Consider the following 22,894-nt stretch of genomic DNA (forward strand, 5'->3'; position numbering starts at 1 on the left):
CGCAAAGAGTAATTCAAAATCATTATAATAAAAATATGTGTCCGTTGTCGAATCTGGTTTGTATGTATGCCACTTGCATCCTATCGTTTCATAGATCGCAATGAATTAATTCATTTATGCGTGCGAGAGGAACCCCTATGACAGGAAACAGGCCCTTAATTTCAGTCCCGTAGCACTGGTTTGGTTTATTATAAGACTTTACTGTCACTATAATTTCTAAATCCGAAAGATATTTATATGAAAAATAGTATCTACTCGAGCTGGGTTAAACATGGACAACTTTGTAGTAAAGCTGTAAATATTAGGTAAGTAATATATTCACAGAACATCTTTGTACTCAATTAAATAGAATAAATAGTAAATTTACCTGTATCGGGACATTTTTATAAATATATTTTAGTACTTTAAATTTTATTGGGCTATATCTAGCGTTGGCATATTTGTCAAAAATCTGAGTGTCAATTTTAAATGATTGCAGAAGAATTGTGACAGATTTAATCTTTTTTAAACCAAACCTCATTCTTTCGATTATTACCAAGATACTTACAATCCGCTTGATTGTAAATGACCACGGACATCTGTAATAAACTCCAAATAGGACAAAGATGAATTCCTACCTAAATTTAGTTATAAATTTTAATATGACCATGCCTCTCTCTTGGGATGAGAGTCTCGTATTGATTCGAAAGGAACGTACAGGAAATAGGGATATCCATTGCAGTTGAACCATGATCAAACAAGAAAAAAAAAAACAAATATCTTTAAATAATCATTTAATTCACCAATGAAATTCATTTTCGTTATCAAAACAATATCATTTCATACGAAATAGACAAAATACACGTCAATTTGTGAGTTTCTTTAGTATAAAGACGTTACATTCAAATCTAAACAGAAATAACTATTTACATAACCTATTCGAAACACGGTTGGCACGGAAACGATAAATAAAATAAAATGATAAAACTCGTTAAAGAATATTTATTCGTTAAACTTAGTCGAGATGAAGGTACGCGTTTGTTCGATATGTGTCGCTTATTTAGTATTACGTAGATATTATTTACGATTATACTTATAATTAGTATAATACAAATTATATACAGGTCGCTTAACTGGCTAGATTAATGAAGGCACCAGAGTGAGGTCGGTGGAGGTTAACACCTGAAACAAATAAATAACGTTTTTTTTATTAAAAATCCTCAAAGTCTAGATAAGATATATTAAGTTAGCCTAAGGTATCGTAATATAATAAATGACTGACTAAGTATGTCCAAAATAAAATAAAAATAAAAAATAAACATTATATTAATTTCAAATAATAACGTTAGCATTATATTAAAACAAAACCAATAACAATATGTTACGTTACGTTATGTTAAGTTTTAAAAAAGTATCGCATTATTGCGTTAAAGCTTTTTTTATTCAACATAAACAAAAAGTTACCATTATTCAAATTCTTTTTTTAGTGTCGTATACCTATATTTGGATATACCGTTTCTTCTATTATATTAGTCAAAAAGATGATATGTAAATGTCAATATTAATAATTATCATCATCATATCGGTATATATACACATAACAGATGAGTATGTCATACGGATCAATAAAGATATATACGAAAAATACTTACACAAAAACTACACGATTGGCGGCTCTACACGTCCGTGCTCCAAACTATCGCGTTTGTACCCAACGCACAAGATGGACAATTCTGTAACAAAACACAACGAAATTAATCAAACCAAACTTAACTATGTTTAACACTAAAATAAATGAGAGTAATATTGTAAGGAATAGAACCTTTAGCTTGTTGTTTTAAGAGCTACAACCCAATTAAAGGGGACATTTTTGGGCACGAATCTTTTTAGCATTTCACGGGGAAATCACGGAGAAATTGTAAATGATGTACCTAAAGCATTCGCTCAAGTTTCTAACACTCTTACTGGAGAAAAATAAGAGAAGACAGAATAGAAGGCGGAATTTCATACTAATCTTAATGAAATAAGTGGGTACTAACAACAATACTCTCGATCGCATTCGCTAATTGTTCCTCCATGATTTTCACATCGCCATGATCCAGAACTTCCTGAAACAATTAACAATAACATTTGAGCATTTTATAATAATAAAAAAAAAATAATTATGGAAATACTTCCCTAGTATACTGCTCGAAGGACCAATAAATTTATAAGTTAATAATATATTTCATTTACATTATAACTATTACTATATAACTTATACACAAACACACTCTAGCTCAGCGATCAATTATTACCTGGCAATCTGCTAGCTAATGTATGATAATAACTTAATATGAATAAATTGCCAATGTGTTATACTCGAATGTATAATAATATAAGAAATGTTGGTGTGGAATAAATATACAACAACAACGTTTTTAAATATGGAGGTAACTATATTCTTTTAAGAACGCAAAATACAGATAGGTAGTCTGTTGATTGATCAAAGTTGCATTTATCGAACAAATCCATTTATATGCACTATATATCTGACTGGTATCCTAAAAACGTGGCACGAGTACGTTGCAACACATATTATAGTAATGATTGAATGCATGTTTTATTGTCTTTTGTTGTTGATTTTTTTTTTCATGTTTTTTTGTATTTTTTTATAGTTTTTTGTATCTATCTGTTATGTCACGTGTGTTGCAATTATCCGAATAAAATGTTTCTTTCTTTCTTCTTTCTATCTATACATTTACTCGATATACTAATACACACAAATCACACGTCAAAGAGCAACAAGAACTTTAAATATCGATAGTTATCAACAACAAACCTCCTGGCAACTCTTCACGCTGTCTGCGAGGTCGGGCGCGGCGGCGCACAGCCGGGCGGCCGCGCACGCGCAGCTGACGGAGGCGAGGCGCGCCGCGCCCGCCAGCACGCCCGCGTTGCCCTCCGCGCACAGGCGCACCGACCAGTCCGAGCGACCGTCTGTGCTGTACGAGTATGCCATCGAGGATACCGCGCGTTGCCACTCCTGAAATGGCTCGGTGGATTAGGTAAGTTGCGTAATGTGTGGTGAGTTATATGGCATGAGCGAGTTCAACGTAGTGTAGGTACATGTGTAAAATGAAAGCTAAAAAGTGAAAGTACAGAACTGAATGAATCGCCCGTATATATATTTTCATTATTTCTCGATACAAGGTAGTGTTAAAAGTAACATACGTAATGAATAATCGTGTTGTAGTGAGAGTAGGGAACTTCGTAAATTTTGAAATGTGCGTACATTATCCCCTTAATATATCTATATGAAATAAAAATAATAAGAGTCAAGGTGCGTGGGAAAGTTAAAGAGTAAAAATTATAACTATAGGATGAAACAGTTGTCCGCAAACGTGCTCACATTAACCTCCTCTATACAAGGTAGTGTTAGAGTAATAAATGAATTTGCTGAAGAGCATTTATCGTTTTGTATGTATAAAATAGAAATTATTATAAGAGAGATACATAAGAGTGAGAATTCGTGTGTTCATAAAGTGAATGATTCGCCCGCTAGAATCCCCATGCATGTGTCTGGACAAACCAATCATTCCTCCTGCCCGTCTGTATTGCCATACGATTACCTCATCAAGGATTTGCCTGCCTTGAAATGTCTTAATGAGTGAGGAAGAAATGTCGTAATGTGTGAGTGAAGATGTTAAAGTAATTTGCAGAAACGTATGCAATGTTTAAGGATACGTGTAAACATAAACATAATAATGGAATTATACTGTGCGTATATGTGTATAAGAATTCGTGATGACGAAAATATAAGAACCTAATAGTGCAGTATATGTGTGTGTGCATGAGAAACACGCAGTAATGATGATAAAAAACTTTCTTTTTTCAAAGGAAACAAAAAGTTTGTTATTGAATTGTAATTTGTATGTGTGAAAAGAAATATGTGGAGAAAAACAAACTGAAAAATAAATATTCATTCTAAAATAAATAAAATAAGAATGAATGATCAATAGCAGATTATTTTCTTGTTCTCGTTTGTTAAGAAACTTCATGTCTAAAATAATTTCAGAAATTCCATTCATTAAAAAAAATCATAAAACGCAAGTATTGTAGGTAAGGGTCGACGAACAATATTTGTTTCTTTTATTATTCGCTAAACGCAATCAAAATCGTTATAAATTAGATATCATCCGTAACCATTATTAAATTGATGTAATTAGTCAAAATTAGTGACTCGTCTAAATCTAATGCTGTTATAACTTCGATTTTAGTCACAAATGATTGTTGATTAACATTATAAAATATACTCACCTCCGTATCAGTCTTAGCGTCAGCATCTCCTATAGATCTAATGAGTTCTTTCGATATCGCCATTAAGAGATAGTTTGTGATTTTCGATTTGGTTTCCGTCGTCACTTCGCCCTTAGCGGGCATTATTTCCTTGCACAACCTCGTGAGGTCCTCATCGACCGAGTTGTGGATTCGATCGAACAGATCGTCGATCAGTTGGCTGACTAGTTGGTTCCTCATAGATGGGCACGAGCATCGAGTTTCCGATGTTATGTAGCTCATGCTGTGGTGCATTCTGCTGTAATCAGTCTTCTTTGGTACCGCCGTATATATAGAATAACCTTCGTCGACATATTCTGTCCTTTCTGGCTTCAAGTCTATTCGAGACGCGTGGTAAGACTGCCTTATAGTTTCGCTCCTCAGCTCTTCGAGTTCCTCTGTTTTTATTGAGAGCTCGTGGCTTATTGTCTTTATCTTCTCGTCACATTTCCTTTTACACTGCGTTAAAGCCTTCTGCGTCAATGCTAGCTGCTTTTCCAGAGATTCCACCTGAGAACACACGCCTTCTTAGAACTTCTCGACGCTCCATGCATACACGTCACTAAGGTAGATCTCTTTAGAGAAATTACCTGTTTCAAAATATTTTTTAAAACATGCACTTTTCAAAGTCGTGCCGAAACCGTGAAACATGCAAACATGCAGGTGAGTAAAAGCGGGTGTAAAGCCGTTGTTGATATAAAATATATAAACTTCCGAAAATAACATCGAATTCTTTGCTTTAAATATGAAAATTACCTTGTAGAACTCTTTGTCGTTTAATATACGTGGAAGGAAATTGTATAAAATAATAAAATAAAAAAGAAAGAGTAAATCTATCTACTTTTATTAAGTCTTTTTCCTATCACGCGGGATTATGTATACACACGCATGTTCCACTCGCACGTGTGAATTAACACGATCTAATCTTTTCGCGACTCGGATGCATGTAGCATGTATGACAGGAAATGTTTCTTGTCGAGATAGAATATAAGTGGTACAAATAAACCCGAGTTATAGAAAAAATGCCCTAAACTCAATAGCTAAATAAGTTTAAATATTCTATATCAACATTAATAAGCGCTATTAAACAGTTACTAATATAATGCCTAACTACCACACTTATAAGCATCTACTTACCACACACTAAGTACAGATACCGCCTACTCTACTACCCTACTTCCCTATAATGATCCCTTAAGTGTTTATCCGTCTAAAAAGCGAAATTTTGAAAATTTTGATTCTACTTAAAATAAGCTTAGGTTTCAATATTGTAGTTGCCATATTTTTATGTAAGATAATAACGCATGTCTATATACAATCTTGAGTAAAAACCAAATATTTATATTGTTACTATTTTACAAAGGGCTTAACTAAGTGTATTTATATCTACATCCCAGTCAATTTAATAGTAATAAATAATATGAAAAGGTTTAAATAAAATTAAAGATTGAGCCTTGTGTTTCGCCAATTAATTTTTAAGCGCCTTCTAAACTACACCCACAATAAAACAAAATAAGTATATAAATAGTATGTATACTGATTTCCATAACAATTACTATTACAACACCAAAAGCCAAAATATTTACAATATTCAATTTATCCAAATTTCTCTATAATAGCATTTATATTATGCGCTACTATAATAATTTCGCCTTTTTTAATACGTCTATATTTTTTATAAAGCATCATATCAAAAACTTTTTATATAATTGATAATACATCTAATATTCTTCTAATGTATCCTTCCGTCTCTCTCTAATCCATAATCTAATCCCTATACTCTAATCTCAATTTCCTTAAACACCTCTTATCTTCCCTTAAATATTTCTCTAATCCAAAACTCATATTTTCCAACATACCTCCTCCTTCAGTTCACTATTAGTGACTTCCATCTCCTGGTTGTTCTTGCAGGCTCTCGTCAGCTCTTTCCTGATCACTTCCAAGTCGCCCATGAAGCTCACTTCGGTCTTCTTCGAGAGCTCTCGGTGGCTCTTCAGATCTTCGTCCAGTTGCTTGTTCATCTTGCGGAGTTGCTCGATTTCTTTCTGCGGGTAATGAAACAAAGAATTGGTTACTCAAATATAATTGTTATTTTTCTGTCAGCAGATCAAATATAGTCATAAGAAAAAGACATAGCATTGTTTTAAAACCAAATTTATAAAGCACGAACACAACATTACTTCTGATTGATCGTCAATGATGCTAAGTTAACAAATAAAAAAAAAAACATAACTGTGTGTTATGGGGAAAAACGTAACGTTATACCGGAAATAGTGAAATTTCATAAAATAAACTTACTTTAAACTTAGCATCAAGCGCTTTAAACGCTGCTTCAGATTTCTTAGCCTCCGCATCAGCTTTTCCATACATCGCGACCAGATTAGTATTCTGCGCTTTAAGCGTTATAGTGTCCCTTTCGGCTTTCTCTAGCGCTATCCGCATACCGGATTCTGATTCTTCTATTTCTCTCAGCTTCTTCTTTAGTGGTTCGATGCATTTCTTCCATTGGTCACGCTCTGATTCTAACTTCTTAACCTGTAAACGATTTATTAGATATTTGTTAGACACATAATTTATTTAACATAATATTCTGGTTAATTTATTAATATTGCCTATAGGACAATTCACGATACATAATTGGCTATATTCAGACGGGAGGATATTTATATTTCTTAATACATAGACACTAAATGCACACAGCAGTGATAGCCTAGTGGTTAAGAAACTCGGTCTCTCGATCGACGGGTCCGAGGTTCAAAACCCAGGCACGCACCTCTGATTTTCAAAAATTATGTGCGTATTAAAAATTAATTATCACTTGCTTAAACGGTGAAGGAAAACATCGTGAACAAACCTGAGAGATTTATAAAAAAAAATCTCAAAGGTCTGTGAAGTCTACCAATACGCACTTGGCCCGCGCGGTGGACTATGGCCATTAGGCCTTCTCATTCTGAGAGGAGACCCGTGTCCAGCAGTGGGACAGAAATGGGTTGATGATGAGACACTAAATGAATATCAAATATCAACTTAAAACGAGACGATGGTAAAGGTGGCTCATGATCTTCTGGTATAAACCACTAAAAGGAAAGTCCTAAATGAGGCTGCAGTATTGCTACTACCGCTGAGGGCTAAGGAATACCTCTTGTGTCTATGCTTAAATATATATTTTAAAATAGAAAACAGCAGCGCTTGACACTGTGTAAACCACATTCAAAGCACGAACAACGTTTCTATCTTATCCCACTAGATCTATCAATTCCCATAGCCAATCTGTCTGTCTCACCTTTCCTTTCAACTGCGTCTCTGTCGCTTGCGACTCTTCAATTTTCTTCTTATACCCGCCTTCCATCTCCGCCCACATATCATCTGCTTGTGTTAACATCTCTAGATACGCGGTCTCTCGCCTCTCCAGTTCAGAAATGCGGTTTTTCAACTCTTGTTCACTTTGGACTAGCGCACGGAGTTTGGCTGCTATTAATGGGTCGGCGGGTAACTGCAATAGAATTTTAATATATTTTTTATTATTATACAGATCAAAATAAATTGATGATATTTATTTGTCGGCGACAGATTGATGTAAATAATAGTTACGGGTTTACGAGTACATTTGTAAATGTTAAAATCGAGGCAATAGAGCCAAAAGAGGCAATTTTAATTAATATTGTTAGTACCTAAAATTAAAAATGGAACTGATAAAATTAAAAAGTATACGTAACGCTACTAATGTAATTAATGCCACAAAAGGGAGTCATAAAGGGAGTACATTTTGAAGATATTATGTATTCATAGTACTTCCATACGTAGCTCTAAAGACAGCGTTTATCATGTTGATTGTACAAAGAAAACTTGTAGAAATAAATCATGTGGCATGTCAGCTAGTCAAAAAATGCTATAATCGACGAATAATTAAAGTTACCACGCACGACGTAACATCACGTTCTATTAAATAATTTACATAACAATATCGATGACAGCACTATTCGCAAATATATAAACAAAAACGCATATATATAGCACGTATTTCAGCGAATTACTATAGCAATTCAAAGAGGAAATGCTACCAGCGTCTTGGGAACCTTGCCCAAAGACAGCGATAATGATATATTTTTATGATATTGTTTTTGTTTTTCAAAAAATGTTTTTTTCATTTTTGTATATATGTACATCTGGTAAATAAGCTTTTTATTAGAATATAGTTTAATTCGTTTTAGCTTAATTAATGATTATTTTACTGCTCTTTTCGTACGTAAATTGTAACCAATTGACCAAATAAATGTAAATAAAAATATAGGTCGGTAAAACCACGTAACTGAAGGAGATTTCATCGAAGAAATTTGTCATGGTCAACGATTTTCGGTGCTACGCGAGGAATCCTTACGGTCTAATTGGCGTGTTATTTAAACAATGAGTTTGTTAACTTGAACGAATACTGATGTTTTGATTGTCTTTATTTACGATACTCGTCATTTCGACATCATCTTTATGGTCTGGTTAGTTCGCTGGTTTTGATGAAAGCGAACAAAATGTTTGTTGAAGACAGCGGTTTGTGGAAGCAGACATACGTTCAACATATTAAGATCATTTGCATTATTATATTAGATGAAAGTAACATGCAAATGTTCTAAACGTTAAATATTTATTAAAATATAAGAATAGATATTTATATTTTTCGTAGAAAATTATACGTAAATTTCTCTATGATCACTATCTACACAACGAAGCGAAAATATAACATTGTCCGTTACATAAACAGTATATGACGATTTTCTAAAATAAAGCAACGATAATATTAAAACAAGAAGATTATTTTTTTTTTAAATGATTATTGTGACACTATTTAAATTTAGCAACAATAATACAGAACAAAATTTTGTTTTGAAAAAGACAAAATTAACCAAAGGTCCTTTGAGGTCTTATGAAATGAACGAAACTCAATTAACAAAACGTGAAAGAAATTTATCAATAAAACATTCAGTACCGACCCTTTCATCTATAAAATTAGAAATTGAACATATGTTATGTACAAACATATTGATTACCTAATTCAATGAATTTTTGGACACTTTTTTTGTAACGAAATTTATTTTGCAAAATTTTTACAAAACTGTAATAAGACGAATGTCGTATATACTTAAGCAATCCAGAAATAAAAAAATGACTGCTACAAATACTAATAGTAATTTAATAATCACTGTCTTTCTTAAATTAATAGATATTACACCTGAATACCATAATTATTCGGGATTCTTGTAATTAAGATTACCTAAAAAAAGTTAATACCCCTTCCTTTAAATTTAGCATCAGCTTTCCCATACATCGTCACGAGATTAGTATTCCGCGCTTAGCGTAACAGTGAAATGTAAATTTATCAATAAAACATTCTGTACCAACCTGTTCATCTTCTTTCTCATTCCTAATCTTCTTTTCAAGCTCTACAATCTTCTGTTCTATCTTATCCTTCTTGACTTCAGCGCCACACATCGCCGCGGCGACTTGTCTTCTAGCAGTTTCCAATTCCTCTTCAAGTTGTTTAACTCTTGCCTCTAAACTCTTCTTTATTTGAGTCGTTTGTGTTTCTATTTGCCGTTTCTCTGATAGTAAACTGTAAATATCATAGAGTTTTAATTTAAATTTAACATTAAATTTTCTGTATATTTCCTTTATTATCTGCGTCTTACGTAAATTATATTGTGTAGGTATGTTATGTTATTTAATATTAATGTTAATTAAACTTTCTTGTCTATTTATATAATATAATGTTACGAAGCAGTTCCACGTAATTTATAAACGTATTACTTATTGTTATCGTAATTAAAAACAGAAATCTCTACAATAAATTTGGAAGTAAAATTTGCTTTTCTGTTCACTCTAGCACAGCATAATTTTTCCACTAACATAATCTAATTCACTAATGGTGTATCATTCTCTAGTATATCCATTAGGTTATGTATTGTATGAAATCTGATTACAATTTCAGCCCATGCATCTTTCAGTCGTCTTGTTTTCTAAATCCTCAGAAAAACTACTTAAACATTTTTCCTCACAAATAATTCTGCCAATCAGCCTATCTCTCCGTTCAAGCAATTATAACTCGTTACGTTACTTCGAATTAAATGATACTTTATTTCGAATGGAAATATATTATTTTTCACGTATAAGTATAAATTTTCGTAATACTATCTTATTGGGTCAACAGGAACAATTTCACTTGAAGATGGTAGAACTCTTTGTGGTTTGACTCCGGCGGCACCACCGTCACACGTATTTCTGCCTCATAACAGCAGCGTTAAACACTGCTGTGTTCCAGTTTGAAGGGTGTGGTAAGGGAGACAGACTATTCCGAGGCGTTCCAGCTTAGTACTCAGACCGCGGCGCATCCTGTGGCCGACCTCAGGTAGGAATATCTAATCCTATCTGGGGTTGGTTGCAGATGTCAATGGGCGGCAGTAGCTTACCATCAAGTGGACTGCACACTCGTCTGCTACTCCTATATTATAAACAAAGCCTCATGGAACATTACTAACTAAGTAATACTTACTTAGAAACCTGCTGTTCTAGAGCTCTCACATTAGGTGCTTGGGACACATTCATATCATTCCAAGCTACTATGGCATTACATCCTCCACTGTTTTTCGCTTGTCTGATGTGAGCGATCGCTGACTTCGTATCTTGACCGAATGGACCCATCCGGGTTAGTAGTACACGCTGGAAGTTACATTGTATTAGGTATTATTTATTTTAAAAGCTCCCTAACTTAGATTATAAAAGGATATTGATGTCTAGACGATTTCTTTGAAGTATAATTTAAGTTACATTTAAAATCAGAAGTTATTAAAGATAAAATTGAGAAAAAAACAAAATATACAACATCGTATGTTGTATATTTGTTTTTTTTTCTGAAAATTTAAAAATAAGAGTTATATAGGAAAGAATTGAAGGAAAATGATTTCTAAAATAGAATATGATTTTAGAAAATGTATGTAATCTGTTTTCTATTTACCTGTCCTCCTGCTGAAAACTGTCCCCCGAGAGCCTGCATAACATTCCACACGATCAGAGCCGGTACAGCCTTCTCCAAACCATGAAGCCTTGCAAGGATTTCATTCTGAAATATAGCGTGAAAGATTAACATTTATTTTTTTTCGTCTTTTCACATTGTTGAAAATTTTGTCTACTGTCAGATGCTTCTTAAAATTTTGAAGGAATAGAAAATGAAAACCTTTATAAGAATGAATTGTTTACTATATAACTAAAATCATTTTCATTGTTCTTCGAAAAGCATGTTCTATGTTCGTTTGTATTTTTTCATTTTTTTCTATTTATTGTTACTTTCTCAACCATTCGTAGCTATTATTCTATGAAATCATTTATTATTTAGAGTTCATACCTCTTTAGCTTTTAACGCGGCCTCTCTACTATTAAGCTCAGCAATCAGCCTCTCCGCCTGCGCCCTCGAACATTCCCTTTGCTCCGTCATGTCTCTTAGTTGCGCTGTGCAAAGCTCATAGTCCATCTCAAGCCTAAAACAACCAATCATGTATTCTTTGGAACAGAAGAAAACAATAAGGTAAGTAGTTACTGCAGGCTACATGCTGTAATTAATTCGAAACAGGTAGCAGATTTATTTGAAGGTAATCGTGAAAGTTTTTCGCAACATGTGGATTAAGTTTAATAATAAGTTGGAGTTTCTTTCGCTGCTTACTTTCCATAGCGAAATACCTTCCGAAGCGGTGGTAGTTTGACGTTCAAAAAGAGTTCTATATGAATCAATGTTGAATAAATTAAATTTCAATTTGGTATTTTACGCCTCATCATCAAATTCTTTAAATGACGTCACTGTTATAAGGAATATAATACGTCAAATCAGTTATTATCAGTGCTGATTTTATAAAATATATGAAGCTATCGTATGCTACTTTAAATAAATTTAACCATTTCATTATCGCATTTAAAATCTATAAAATATGTTGATTAAATGTTAATTTGATATAATGAGGTTTGGTACATACTGCTGCCAATGTAAACGGGTATCATTTTCGATTTCTTCCAATTCACAACATTCCTCTTCTAGCCTCTCGTACTTGTCTTGAAGTTCTGTGAGTTGCGATTCTAGCTCCTAAAAAGATAACATCGATATTTAACCAAGTAACAAGACAATATTTAAACAAAAATCTGAATAATTATTTAACGTACTTGTATTCGATTTTCAAGCAGAAACTCCTTTTGCAATCTCTGCGCTAACTTCGCCTCCTTGACGTCTTGCGCCGCTTCGTATATCGATATCTTCCCCTCCAAGAACTTGAGCCTCCTCTCGTAATACTGTTTGTGCTTCTTCCCCAACTTAACACAACTGCATTCTAATCCTTCACCATCGTCCTTCGTACTAAGCGTCCTATTTCTAACACCTTGTCTCTCTAACTTCTCTCTTATACTATTCAGTCGTTGTATTTCGGTGTTGAGCTCACCGGTGCATTCGAAACTGTCGTTGACGTCAGTTTGAGTGCTCTTAGACTCTGTCTCTATGCCCTCAAAGATGCCACTCTCCTGCAAAATGTTATTTGGTTTCCTCTCTTCGCTACATAGACTTTCGAGTGATTCACATTTGTAGCCCTTTTGCTGATAAGGTGTGACGGTTGCGATCGCTTTCTGTGTTTTGTGCAATAGAATATCTGTTTCGGATTTGAGTCTTAGATCACATATTCTTTTCGGTTTTGTCTGGAAATACGGAAAATTTGTGTTGAATATCAAACCATTGTTATTTTGTCAGACACGGTCAATAACAATGACACTTTTTATTTGTCATTTTCGATTGTCTTGACGTCGACCACGAAGATTTTAAGGTCGAATGTCGATGTCGATGTTTGTGCATAGCATTAACATTTTAAATAATATTCATTTAATGGCAAATAAATAAAACTAATTGGACCATGAAAATAGACTTACCTGGTAGCATTCATCTTCGCTAACCGAACTGCTTAACGCTTGGAAATTGTACAGCAACATAAGCACTTGTTCCAGACATGTCCTGTCTTCCGCAGACGCGGCGTTCAGGATCATCTGCTCCAAGTGGTCTTTCACTGGATTACTCTTTAACGAATCACTGGTTTCTGAGTTCCTATCCAAGATATCAGCTAGTACTTGTGCTTTCGCGAAGTCTTCTTTGAAATCGTCGTGCGGGGTGGTCAGATGCCGTCGGGGGTTGCACGGGCTGCTCGGCGCGTGGGGTGATTTGTACCCGGAATCCATTCGTTTGAGTTCGGGAGACGCTGAGTCCTTTATTCGAGAGCCTGGGGACACGCAGCCGGAGTCTGAATCCGTTAAGTTGTCCCGGACACCCTGGAAATAAAACAGAGGTTAAGTTTTAAAGATAATTCAAGTGATATTATGGAACGAGATTCAATATTCAATCCTAATATTTATACAGACAACTGTATGTGTCCGTGAAAATAATTGAAGTGTATTCAATAAAATTAAATATAATTTATATTCTTAATGCTAATCTCTTAGAATTAATTAGTAATTTAGAACTAGTTGCTAGTCTGAAATTATAATAATTGCTAGTATATCTGTCTCTGTATACATTACATAGCAAGTAAGTAACATTTTCCTTATCAAATCGCCCGTGAAAATCATCTGTTGCAAACCTAACAATATTTTCATGAGTATTGCACGTGTATGGCCATTCTATTGTTTGTCCTAGATGTTGGGAACACAAAAACAATGCTGACATCGTATTGAAACGCTAATCACATGCAATATACGTATTGGCACGACAGGTTAATTAATTCTTACGAGAATGAGTAGAAAAAACGGTTCGGAGTTTCAAACGTTATCCATCACGTCCTTGTTGCAAGCAATAATTAATTTGTGTGTACAAATCATGTCACTGTAAATGTACGTTCTTCAAAGAGGGTACATTTTGCAAACCTAATACAATTTCAACTCAAGTCAAATCAATTTATCTGTGAATAAATATATTATTAGTTGTTACACATTTTTGTTACATAGTTGCATATTCTGCCAGTGGGTGGCCTCCTTCTACTTTCAGTTTTCCTTTCTCATCTTTCTCTGTTCCCTAAGCCCTCTCCCTCCTATCATTTTAGTTCATCTTATATCTCCTATCATCTTATTCTGCCCTCTTATCCTTCTAGGCATTATATTTTACTTTCGGATCCTATTACAAAATTTTCTCCTCCTTTTGTTTTTCCTCTTGTCCCTCTCGATTCCCTCTTTCTGCTCTTAGGTGCCTTATTTCTTCTTTCACTTTCCTATCTCTAACTTTATGCGCTTTATATCCTCTCTCCCTAATCCCTGTTATTTCGATTTTATTTCTCTATGTGTTCACTAAATCCATAGACAACTTCTAAAGATTCTTCTTTAACACTAATCTAACGAAGCAATTTAGTCAAAGTAATATACACCATCTATGTAAATATTACGTTACCACGATACAAGCACACACGTTTACTAATTGTCTCTTAACAGTCTTATCACACACAACAGTCACTCAAAGAGTAAACCATTCAAAAGTTTCAATACATTTCTAACGTAGCTATAACATTGTAAATCAATCATATTGTTAAGAAAACTCTCAGCACTTAAAGAAACCGCAATAAACGACCGTAATTACTGTGTTGTCAGCTAACATAACTTTAGAACATTTTACAGTTACATCACCTGTTGCTCATAAATTGAATAAATCAATAACGCGTCAAAGAAACGTCATTTATCTGTAAACTACGAATCATGTCTTTTATGTTGAGTTTTTGTTTGATGCTCAAATTATACAAATTACTCGAACGGTAACACGCACACAAATGTGCGATGCAAGTTATAACTTCTAATATACACATTAAGGAAAAATCAGGGTGCGTCTAGGATTCGAACCTCAGACAGGGGTCTGAGGTTCTGAGGTTGAGATTGAGAGGGTGATTTGTAAACCTAGGTTATCATTGCTGTGAAAAGCTTGCCTAGAACTACAATTTTTTAACACATAATATACCTACTCTAGAGTGAGACGATCCTTTTCTAAACGATGAATATCTATTGTTTTTGTTAGTCATAGATATGTATAGATATCTCACGGCCTAGTAATTAAAGGAAGCCATAAAAAGGCTTAAATGTCCTTCGTACGTTCTGTCAGCCGTTTCATGGCTGTCATGGTGTAATTTGGACACGCTGTGTACGTTGTCCTCCGAAATATGTAGGCATATTGAGCGCCGAGTTACGGAATATGTACTAAACCAACATTTATTTCAATTATTACCTTTACTTTGTAGTGTTTTTTTTTTTTAAGTTTTAATTAATAACCTAAGCTTGACAAGACAAAGAATTTAAACTTTAAACTGTACATTTAACATTCGTATAGCGTTACGAGTGGGTGACATCAGTTTTAAATATGGTGCGTAATAAAATAAACGGTTAATATCCGTCAGACCGTCACGTAGAACGGATCTTGCCCAGTTGTGGGTTTATAAGTGTCTATTTTATTTGTACTTCAAAGGAAGTATAAGGTACCTCATGATATACCCTTCTTACTTATATTATGTTTGCTAGAAATGTAGTAATTTACAAGTTTTTTTATATTACAGTAATAACAAAGGGGCATACCATCCACCTGGTATGACCACTGCTTGACTTCTGTTATTAATCCCAGATAGATTTGAGATCAATCTGAAGTCGGCCACGGATGCGTCGCTATCCCTAAAAGTGAGGACTTAGTCGGAACGCCTCGTACAAGTCTATCCTTTCTTACAACACCCTTTAAAGCATAAAACATTACACACCAATTGAGGCAGAAATAGGAATAAGGGTCGAACTACGTAGCGTTCTAACACTTGCAGACCGACATTACAAATAATAGGTTGACAATGAATTTGCAACTGATTTTAGGTACATAGAATTGTAAGAGGTTTGTCTAAAATATCCTTGAATCGCAGACTATATAGGTAAAATAGCTTATCCGTTCATTTCCTACTTCCACAACAAAAAAACATGAGGATAATCTTGTCATCTACTAGCTACACAACATTCTATCTGTAAGAATGTGGCTGTAAATATTATTCTCTAGGTCACAGCGCATTGCATAAATAATGCACTTTATGAAACAACCAGTGTCCACCGTTTAACTATGTAGTTTATTATCATAACAAACTAACTACACAATTCTAATTTACTTTATTTCTATTAATTGTTTAAGATTTCTGTCTTACTGCCGACGGTAAACGACAGTAAGCTAAAATGAAAAATATGAAAAGATAGTATTACAAAAGATACACTTAAACAAGAAGCTGTAAGCGATAAATAGGTATATAATTGCTAAGTGACTATTGTAGAACATAAAATAACCTTTTTTATATTTAAAAAAGGTTTTTTTATGTCTTACAAATCAAACCCCATTCATTTGATTAAGATATGGGGAGCACATATAATATTTGGTGCGTCATATTGGTGCGGCCGCCATATTGGAATTAGAATGATGACATGACAAAAAAAAACTTTTATTTTCGTCTAATTTATCAAAATTTTTAGAAGTCTCGCAAAAAGTGCCCGAATAGGCTGCTGCCAGAAAATCTGTTACACTCGCTTATCGTACGCAGTAGTGCAAGTGGCTTAAATCAGAGACGACAAACATCATGTCACGGTTTAAAAACCTGACATGAGTAGGTGCGATTTCATATTCATAGCCTTGTTATGTTCTATTGCCGCGTATGTACATATATGACGACAAGAAGGCCACTGCGTTACGTCTAAAACTCTAAATTAGAGGTTCTCAAAGGGCATTAACTTCACGTGAGCGCTAGAGGCCTATAGCTATGAAGGGGACAAAGAAAATCAGGGGCGTTAAAACGGTTTAGGGGCGATAATTGATTAGTGTTTTATCAAATAGGCCCAATTAGGTGCCTGATTTGCGAGGCCTCTTTCTCGGGCGGAAATAGAACCTTTTCATTGCAGACTTATTTCAGAGACCTATTATTAATATAGGTTTTGTTTGCAGACTTTTGAGGGGCGCTAGAAAATAATTTATTCTAAAAGGGCGACAAACATAAGTTTGAGAGCCGCTGCTCTAAATGAAAGGACCCAAGGCTGTCTTTCTGTAAGTTTGGATTTAAATCTGTATTAGATTAGGCGCACTGTACTCTGACCTTTCCACAACGTGCTTTTACATAACCTTTGACTCATTGTTTTTCTTTCAAAGCGCAATTAGCGTGATAACAATCGAAAGGCAATGGTAGTAGAACTTGATTCAATGTACTTCAGTATTACTATGTGCGTCTCATTCATTCTCTATAATGTATGAGCGAGTAACATATACAAAAGCAATTTGGATTTTCATTCTTTTTTGGGCCAAGTGAAAGTTAAAATTATTTTGATTTTGAGTTTTAACTTGAAAATTGCTAAGTGGTATTTGAACAGTCAAGTAAGCGAATGCGGCGGATAAGGACAAACATTAGGAAAGCTAATAAAACTTGCCAGATCTTGATTTAAATATATTCAGGGTAAAATACGCAAAACACGAAACAAAAGAACTGCTTCCATCCTAAAGGTAGCAGAATCAGTATGGTTCGACCGGGGTCGTCGGAGTCACCATTGCCACACTTTTTTTTTTAATTTTTTATAATATGGGAGTAGCAGACGAGCATGCAGTCCACCTGATGGTAAATGGCTACTGCCGCCCAGGGGCATCTGTAATCAACCTCAGATAGGTTTAGATATTCCTACCTGAGGTCGGCCACAGATGCGCCACTACCCCTGAGGACTAAGCTGGAACGCCTCGGAAAAGTCTGTCTCCCTTACCACACCCTTCAAACCGGAACACAGCAGCGCGTAACACTGCTGTTATTAGGTAGAAATAAGTGTGGCGGTGGTGCCGCCGGAGTCGAACCACAAAGGGGGGTTCTACCACCTTGAAATATATTTAATATTATATTATATTAAATATATTTCTACCGTAGATCCCGTGACCTATATGTGCGGCAGTCACCATTTACCATCAAGTGTACTATATTCTAGTAAGCTATTTCAATCTTATAAAAAACACTCAGAGCACTTTTATTTATGATTCATAAATCAATAACAAAGGGTAGGTTACGTATAACAATATATGTTAGCAATGCATGCAGTATGCAAGCCATTGATGTAATTGCTCCAAGTAGGGTCGGTGCAGGAAGTAGTCTGTCATGCTATAAACGTGTATGTCACGACAACACGCGGTCTTTGCAACTTTCAACCTTTTTACAATGTATTAAGAACTATTAGTTGTGACCTGGTGTAATGTACTGTGCATAACTGGCTGTGATCTCAGATTAAAAAAGATAGACTTTCGAGCAACAAAGCACAAATTCACACACACTTACTGATACTAAAAAAAAAGAATTAAGAAAGCATCTGGGAAGCTCAAGAAACTCAAGAAGTAGAGAAAGAATACATAAAAACAATTACTAACGCCTGTTATTAATATTCAATCTAATCCAATGTCTTCCAAAGATCGAAATTTGACAAACTCTAGTATGAAGAAATTGTTAAATAATCTTTAGTAGGCAAAACATTGGTTAGATTGATTATTGATAACGGACGCAAGTCTTGCCTATTGTATTTTGCACAAAGCACAATCTTGGATGAGTAGTAACGTTCGATCAATTACTTTTTGCAAAATTGAAAATTTTAGTGTTTTATTTTTCGTCAAATAAAATTTAACGTGACATAAAAACTAGATTAATTTTGTAATTTGATAAATTTCAAGTGGCGCTTAAATCAAATGTTCCAGAGGACTTTATCTTCCACTTTTTCGTCTCAGGCAGTACTTGTGTTAGAAATGTGAAGTGCGGTGTTATCCTTGCTCGTAATATTTATCGTTTAAGTGTATTTATTTGTTGTGAACTTGAATATAATTTGTTTGTGTAGAGATATCTGTCTAAGTAAAGTTTGTATAGATAGTTATCTTAGCATACTTATAGCAAAATTATTAGTAAGTGTGAGACGTGAACAAAACACATTTTTATTGACGTATTTTCAAATAGGTATATTAAAATTTATTGCTCGACTTGGCGGCGACACATTTTCTACGCTATACGACACTTTGTTATAATTCCATACTTCGATTCCATGTATCGTTAGTGACATCACACACAAAGACACATACAAACACACGGATCCAGGGTGGTCATCTAAATTCAAATATTACCTTCAGATCATGACTGGATATCGAACCCGGATCTCAATATCAGAACTATGTCGATCACAAGAACAATAGTGGGCCGGGGAACAAAGTTGAGGAACTGATTTGCGCTTTGATCATCATCAATGCATGATTTAACTGAATACAATTTCATTTCTTACATTTAAACTAAATCAAATAATGTTATTTAAAAAATATACAAGATACCCAAGTATGTTTCTTTTTATAAATAACAAAATACCAAAAAAACTTGGAACAAATTATGTCTATAGGCGTCTCCATATAAGGCCACGCGTGTATCAGATTCTCCGTGGGCTGAATATCCAAAACCAATTCCTAACAGCAGCCAGCATTGGCTGTCAGACATAATAATATGCCACATCGCTTCCTGTATACTACCGTACGTGGCGCGAAGGATGGTTCGGCAAAGTAATTACGTAGCTACTTAAAAGTAACTGTTTATTTTATTCTCATGAATAAACTTCTATACATGTCTCCATATTATGAAGCGTCAGGATCTATAAAACTTCACGAATTTTTTTCGTGTCAGACGTAACTATCTGCAAACTTTTAAGTCCCATTATTGGCTATGTGTCGCCGGTACCTGTAGCACTATACCTGTAGCCGGTAGACATGGGCGTAACTACGTTAAGGGCAGGGTCTAAAAGCTGCAGTCAAGGCAGGCAAAAGAAGGTGAACTTTATTGGTCACAGAAATGTATTGGCGAAAAATAAAAAATCAGATTTTTTTCCTTTCTCGCCCAAGAACATGTCTGCTTCACCTAAAACCCCAAACTTTTGCTCATTATAACTATACATATGTAGCGTACTACGCGCTGTTACAATGCGAATTGGGGGAGGCAAGGTTTCATGGTTAACCTATGTCGGTTTGTTTCCAAACCGTTCTTTAGGTCTTGGACAAGATCTGACTTACACAACAACTAGTATCCAAAGGCCCGACAACAACGTGCCCTCAAGAACGGAAGCATGCATATTTAACCACTAGTCACCCATCCAATCCCCGACTGCGGCCTACATTGCTTAACTTTGTAGATCGGTTACGATTCTCAAGCCGCGAGGCGTCGTGAGCTTCACTCATGCAGACACGTATCAAGACTAACCGTCTGATCGGCGCCTGTTACCCACAAACAAACATATTAGATTAATGTATTCGTGTCTCGTTAATTAGGCAATACAAAATGTGAACTTTTGATGAGAAACTCGTCTTATGATAAATCTTTAGGTTAAAGATAGGAAGAGGTTTTTTTAAGTAGAGTTCGAAATATGAATTAGTAAAGGGCCAATCGTACTGTGGACTCGATCATCCGTGGTACAATCGTCGATCTATCGATGTTTTATAGACTCGTATGCGTCGAATAGCTAAAGTTCTCCACATCAATCGATCGCAGTCCATTAGAGTCAATCGATGACAACGGTCAACGATCGATTTAATGTATTTAGGTACCGTTAGGGTTATCTGTGTCTATCATAGGCAAACATGAAGACAAATGTAGACACCTAGAATCAAAGCAAGACCCTAATCATCACCGACGTTTGACTGAGAATCGAACCCAGAAACTGCGTGTCAGACCGATACGGTCAGCATAATACTCAAAAATAGGTCTAGAATGGCACACGTCACGTGGCAGAGATATATCTAACAACTTTATTTAATAAGTAAGCGGCTATTAAGATCTGAATATGGGCTCTCAACCCACGAACTCAGTCTAAATGTCATATATGGTTCTGGCTCGATTGGGCAAACAGAACTAGGTGGCTGATGGTTTTGATAAATAAGGTAAATTGTTTGTATATACTTATGTATATCTATTGCTACTATGTACAAAACACAATACTTGAAGGTATGGTCCGCGCTAAGCTGCTAGTCCGCTCTGAAGTTGTTGCGAGCAGGTGTAGTCATACAATTTGCCATGGCGACGCGAATCATTTGTATATTCAGAGCGGACTAGCAGTTTTCCGGGAATATACATTGGTATGTATGGCTGTACGATTAAGTAGTTGTAGTGCGTAGAGAAATCGTAGAGTTGTAGAGTTCAGAAACCAAACTGAATTTAAAGTACATACCTATTCATTGCGTAGAGTCTATCAAATAAACTCAAAAGAGAGAGTAGGAAAAATCATAATAATGATAATAGTAATAATAAATTAAATTAGAAAAATATTTGTAGAGTTCGATAAGTAAGCTCAACAGAGTAGGTACAAAGACAGAGTAGGTACTTAAACATAAGCCAATTTAAAAATGCTTCATCTCAAAAGTTCCCGATTTGTATATGCACACATATACAAATCAGGAGCTTTTGTTGCATCCTTCGATCAAAAGGTAGCATGTGAATCAAGGTCATCACGACAAACTAAAAATAAATGGACCTACCATAAATGTAAGAACTGCTTACTACGTACTTAAAAACCTGCCTCACAGATAACGTAAACATAGTTATTATCGTGGCACACAAACATAGTTTATTATCTGTATTGATTCACACGACCTTGACAAAATTAGATAAAATAATAAAACAAACACCCACCTTTTCAGGAACCTCCTTTTCCTTGACCGTAACCTCGTAATCCATATTCAATTATTTTGATTCACAAAATCATTTAATAGCCACGAAGTTTCACCAAGTCCTATCACTCGACCGCCTCAAAACCGAATGGGCACACTATTCGAATAAGTTCTTCCCCGATTTGAATATTTGAATAAAGTTCTTCAACATTAGAATTATCACCTCCTAATCGTGTATTATTTGCATTTATAACGTACGTAATTTACATCATAATACATTATGCGTATTTTCACCGACACACTTTTCCCGCTAGATTAATTATATTGTCGTATAAATTTTAGCTGCAACTTATACTTAAATGGAATATTGGAATGTTGAGTGTTTTCTTGAGTGTTGGTTTGGGAAAAAAATCTGATACCTGGGAATTGATCTGTTGTTTTTTGTCTTTCCTAATATATGTAGAGTAGGTAGAGCAAAAGTAATGATTTTGTAAAATAGAAAATGAGGTTTTCTCAGGTTTGACTTAGCATTTTAAGGGACAGTGACTTGCCTATCAAAGTTGTTAAAAATTAACTATTAAACATTATACCACTTTAAACTAGGAAAGTAATTTATATTTTCATTTTGTCGAATCGCCTTACTACATTCAAATATGGAATTTACCGCTCATTTCGAACCGCTTCCGGAAAAAAGGATGTTTCTTATTCGGATGACTGTTTTAGAAATTCAATACACAAACATACGTCTCAGGTTATAGTTAAAATTCCCGCGAAAGACACTCCAAAAATACTTAATACTCTAGTTACGAGAACTCCCATCTCGGGTTTTTATCTTTATTCCTGCGAAGAGCATAAAAATGCACAAGTTAATCTCTGGTTACAGCCAAAACTCCGATC

At 34.8% G+C, this 22,894-nt stretch overlaps 1 protein-coding gene across 6 annotated transcripts in view; it reads right to left on the minus strand.

Moving 5' to 3' along the window:
- Positions 1–756: 756 nt before the first annotated feature.
- Positions 757–22,894, minus strand: part of Pif1A (PFTAIRE-interacting factor 1A) — a 177,948-nt gene continuing 155,810 nt past the window's right edge. For 5 of the 6 annotated variants that reach the window (XM_073076786.1, XM_073076787.1, XM_073076790.1 and 2 more), the window contains 15 exons: positions 13,240–13,632; positions 12,490–13,011; positions 12,306–12,412; positions 11,684–11,816; positions 11,297–11,401; positions 10,835–11,001; positions 9,688–9,898; positions 7,580–7,789; positions 6,595–6,831; positions 6,156–6,341; positions 4,279–4,806; positions 2,801–3,004; positions 2,019–2,087; positions 1,632–1,712; positions 757–1,161 (listed from right to left, as the gene is read on the minus strand). In XM_073076786.1, the coding sequence (XP_072932887.1) occupies positions 1,656–1,712; positions 2,019–2,087; positions 2,801–3,004; positions 4,279–4,806; positions 6,156–6,341; positions 6,595–6,831; positions 7,580–7,789; positions 9,688–9,898; positions 10,835–11,001; positions 11,297–11,401; positions 11,684–11,816; positions 12,306–12,412; positions 12,490–13,011; positions 13,240–13,632 (3,129 nt within the window). In that variant the 3' untranslated portion in view covers positions 757–1,161; positions 1,632–1,655. The remainder of the gene's footprint in view (positions 1,162–1,631; positions 1,713–2,018; positions 2,088–2,800; positions 3,005–4,278; positions 4,807–6,155; positions 6,342–6,594; positions 6,832–7,579; positions 7,790–9,687; positions 9,899–10,834; positions 11,002–11,296; positions 11,402–11,683; positions 11,817–12,305; positions 12,413–12,489; positions 13,012–13,239; positions 13,633–22,894) is intronic. The other variant, XM_073076788.1, reaches the window with a different exon arrangement.

Source organism: Epargyreus clarus, unplaced genomic scaffold (assembly GCF_041222505.1).
Source record: "Epargyreus clarus isolate Ecla_fem2 unplaced genomic scaffold, WU_Ecla_fem_2.2 ptg000009l, whole genome shotgun sequence".
Taxonomy (NCBI): domain Eukaryota; kingdom Metazoa; phylum Arthropoda; class Insecta; order Lepidoptera; family Hesperiidae; genus Epargyreus; species Epargyreus clarus.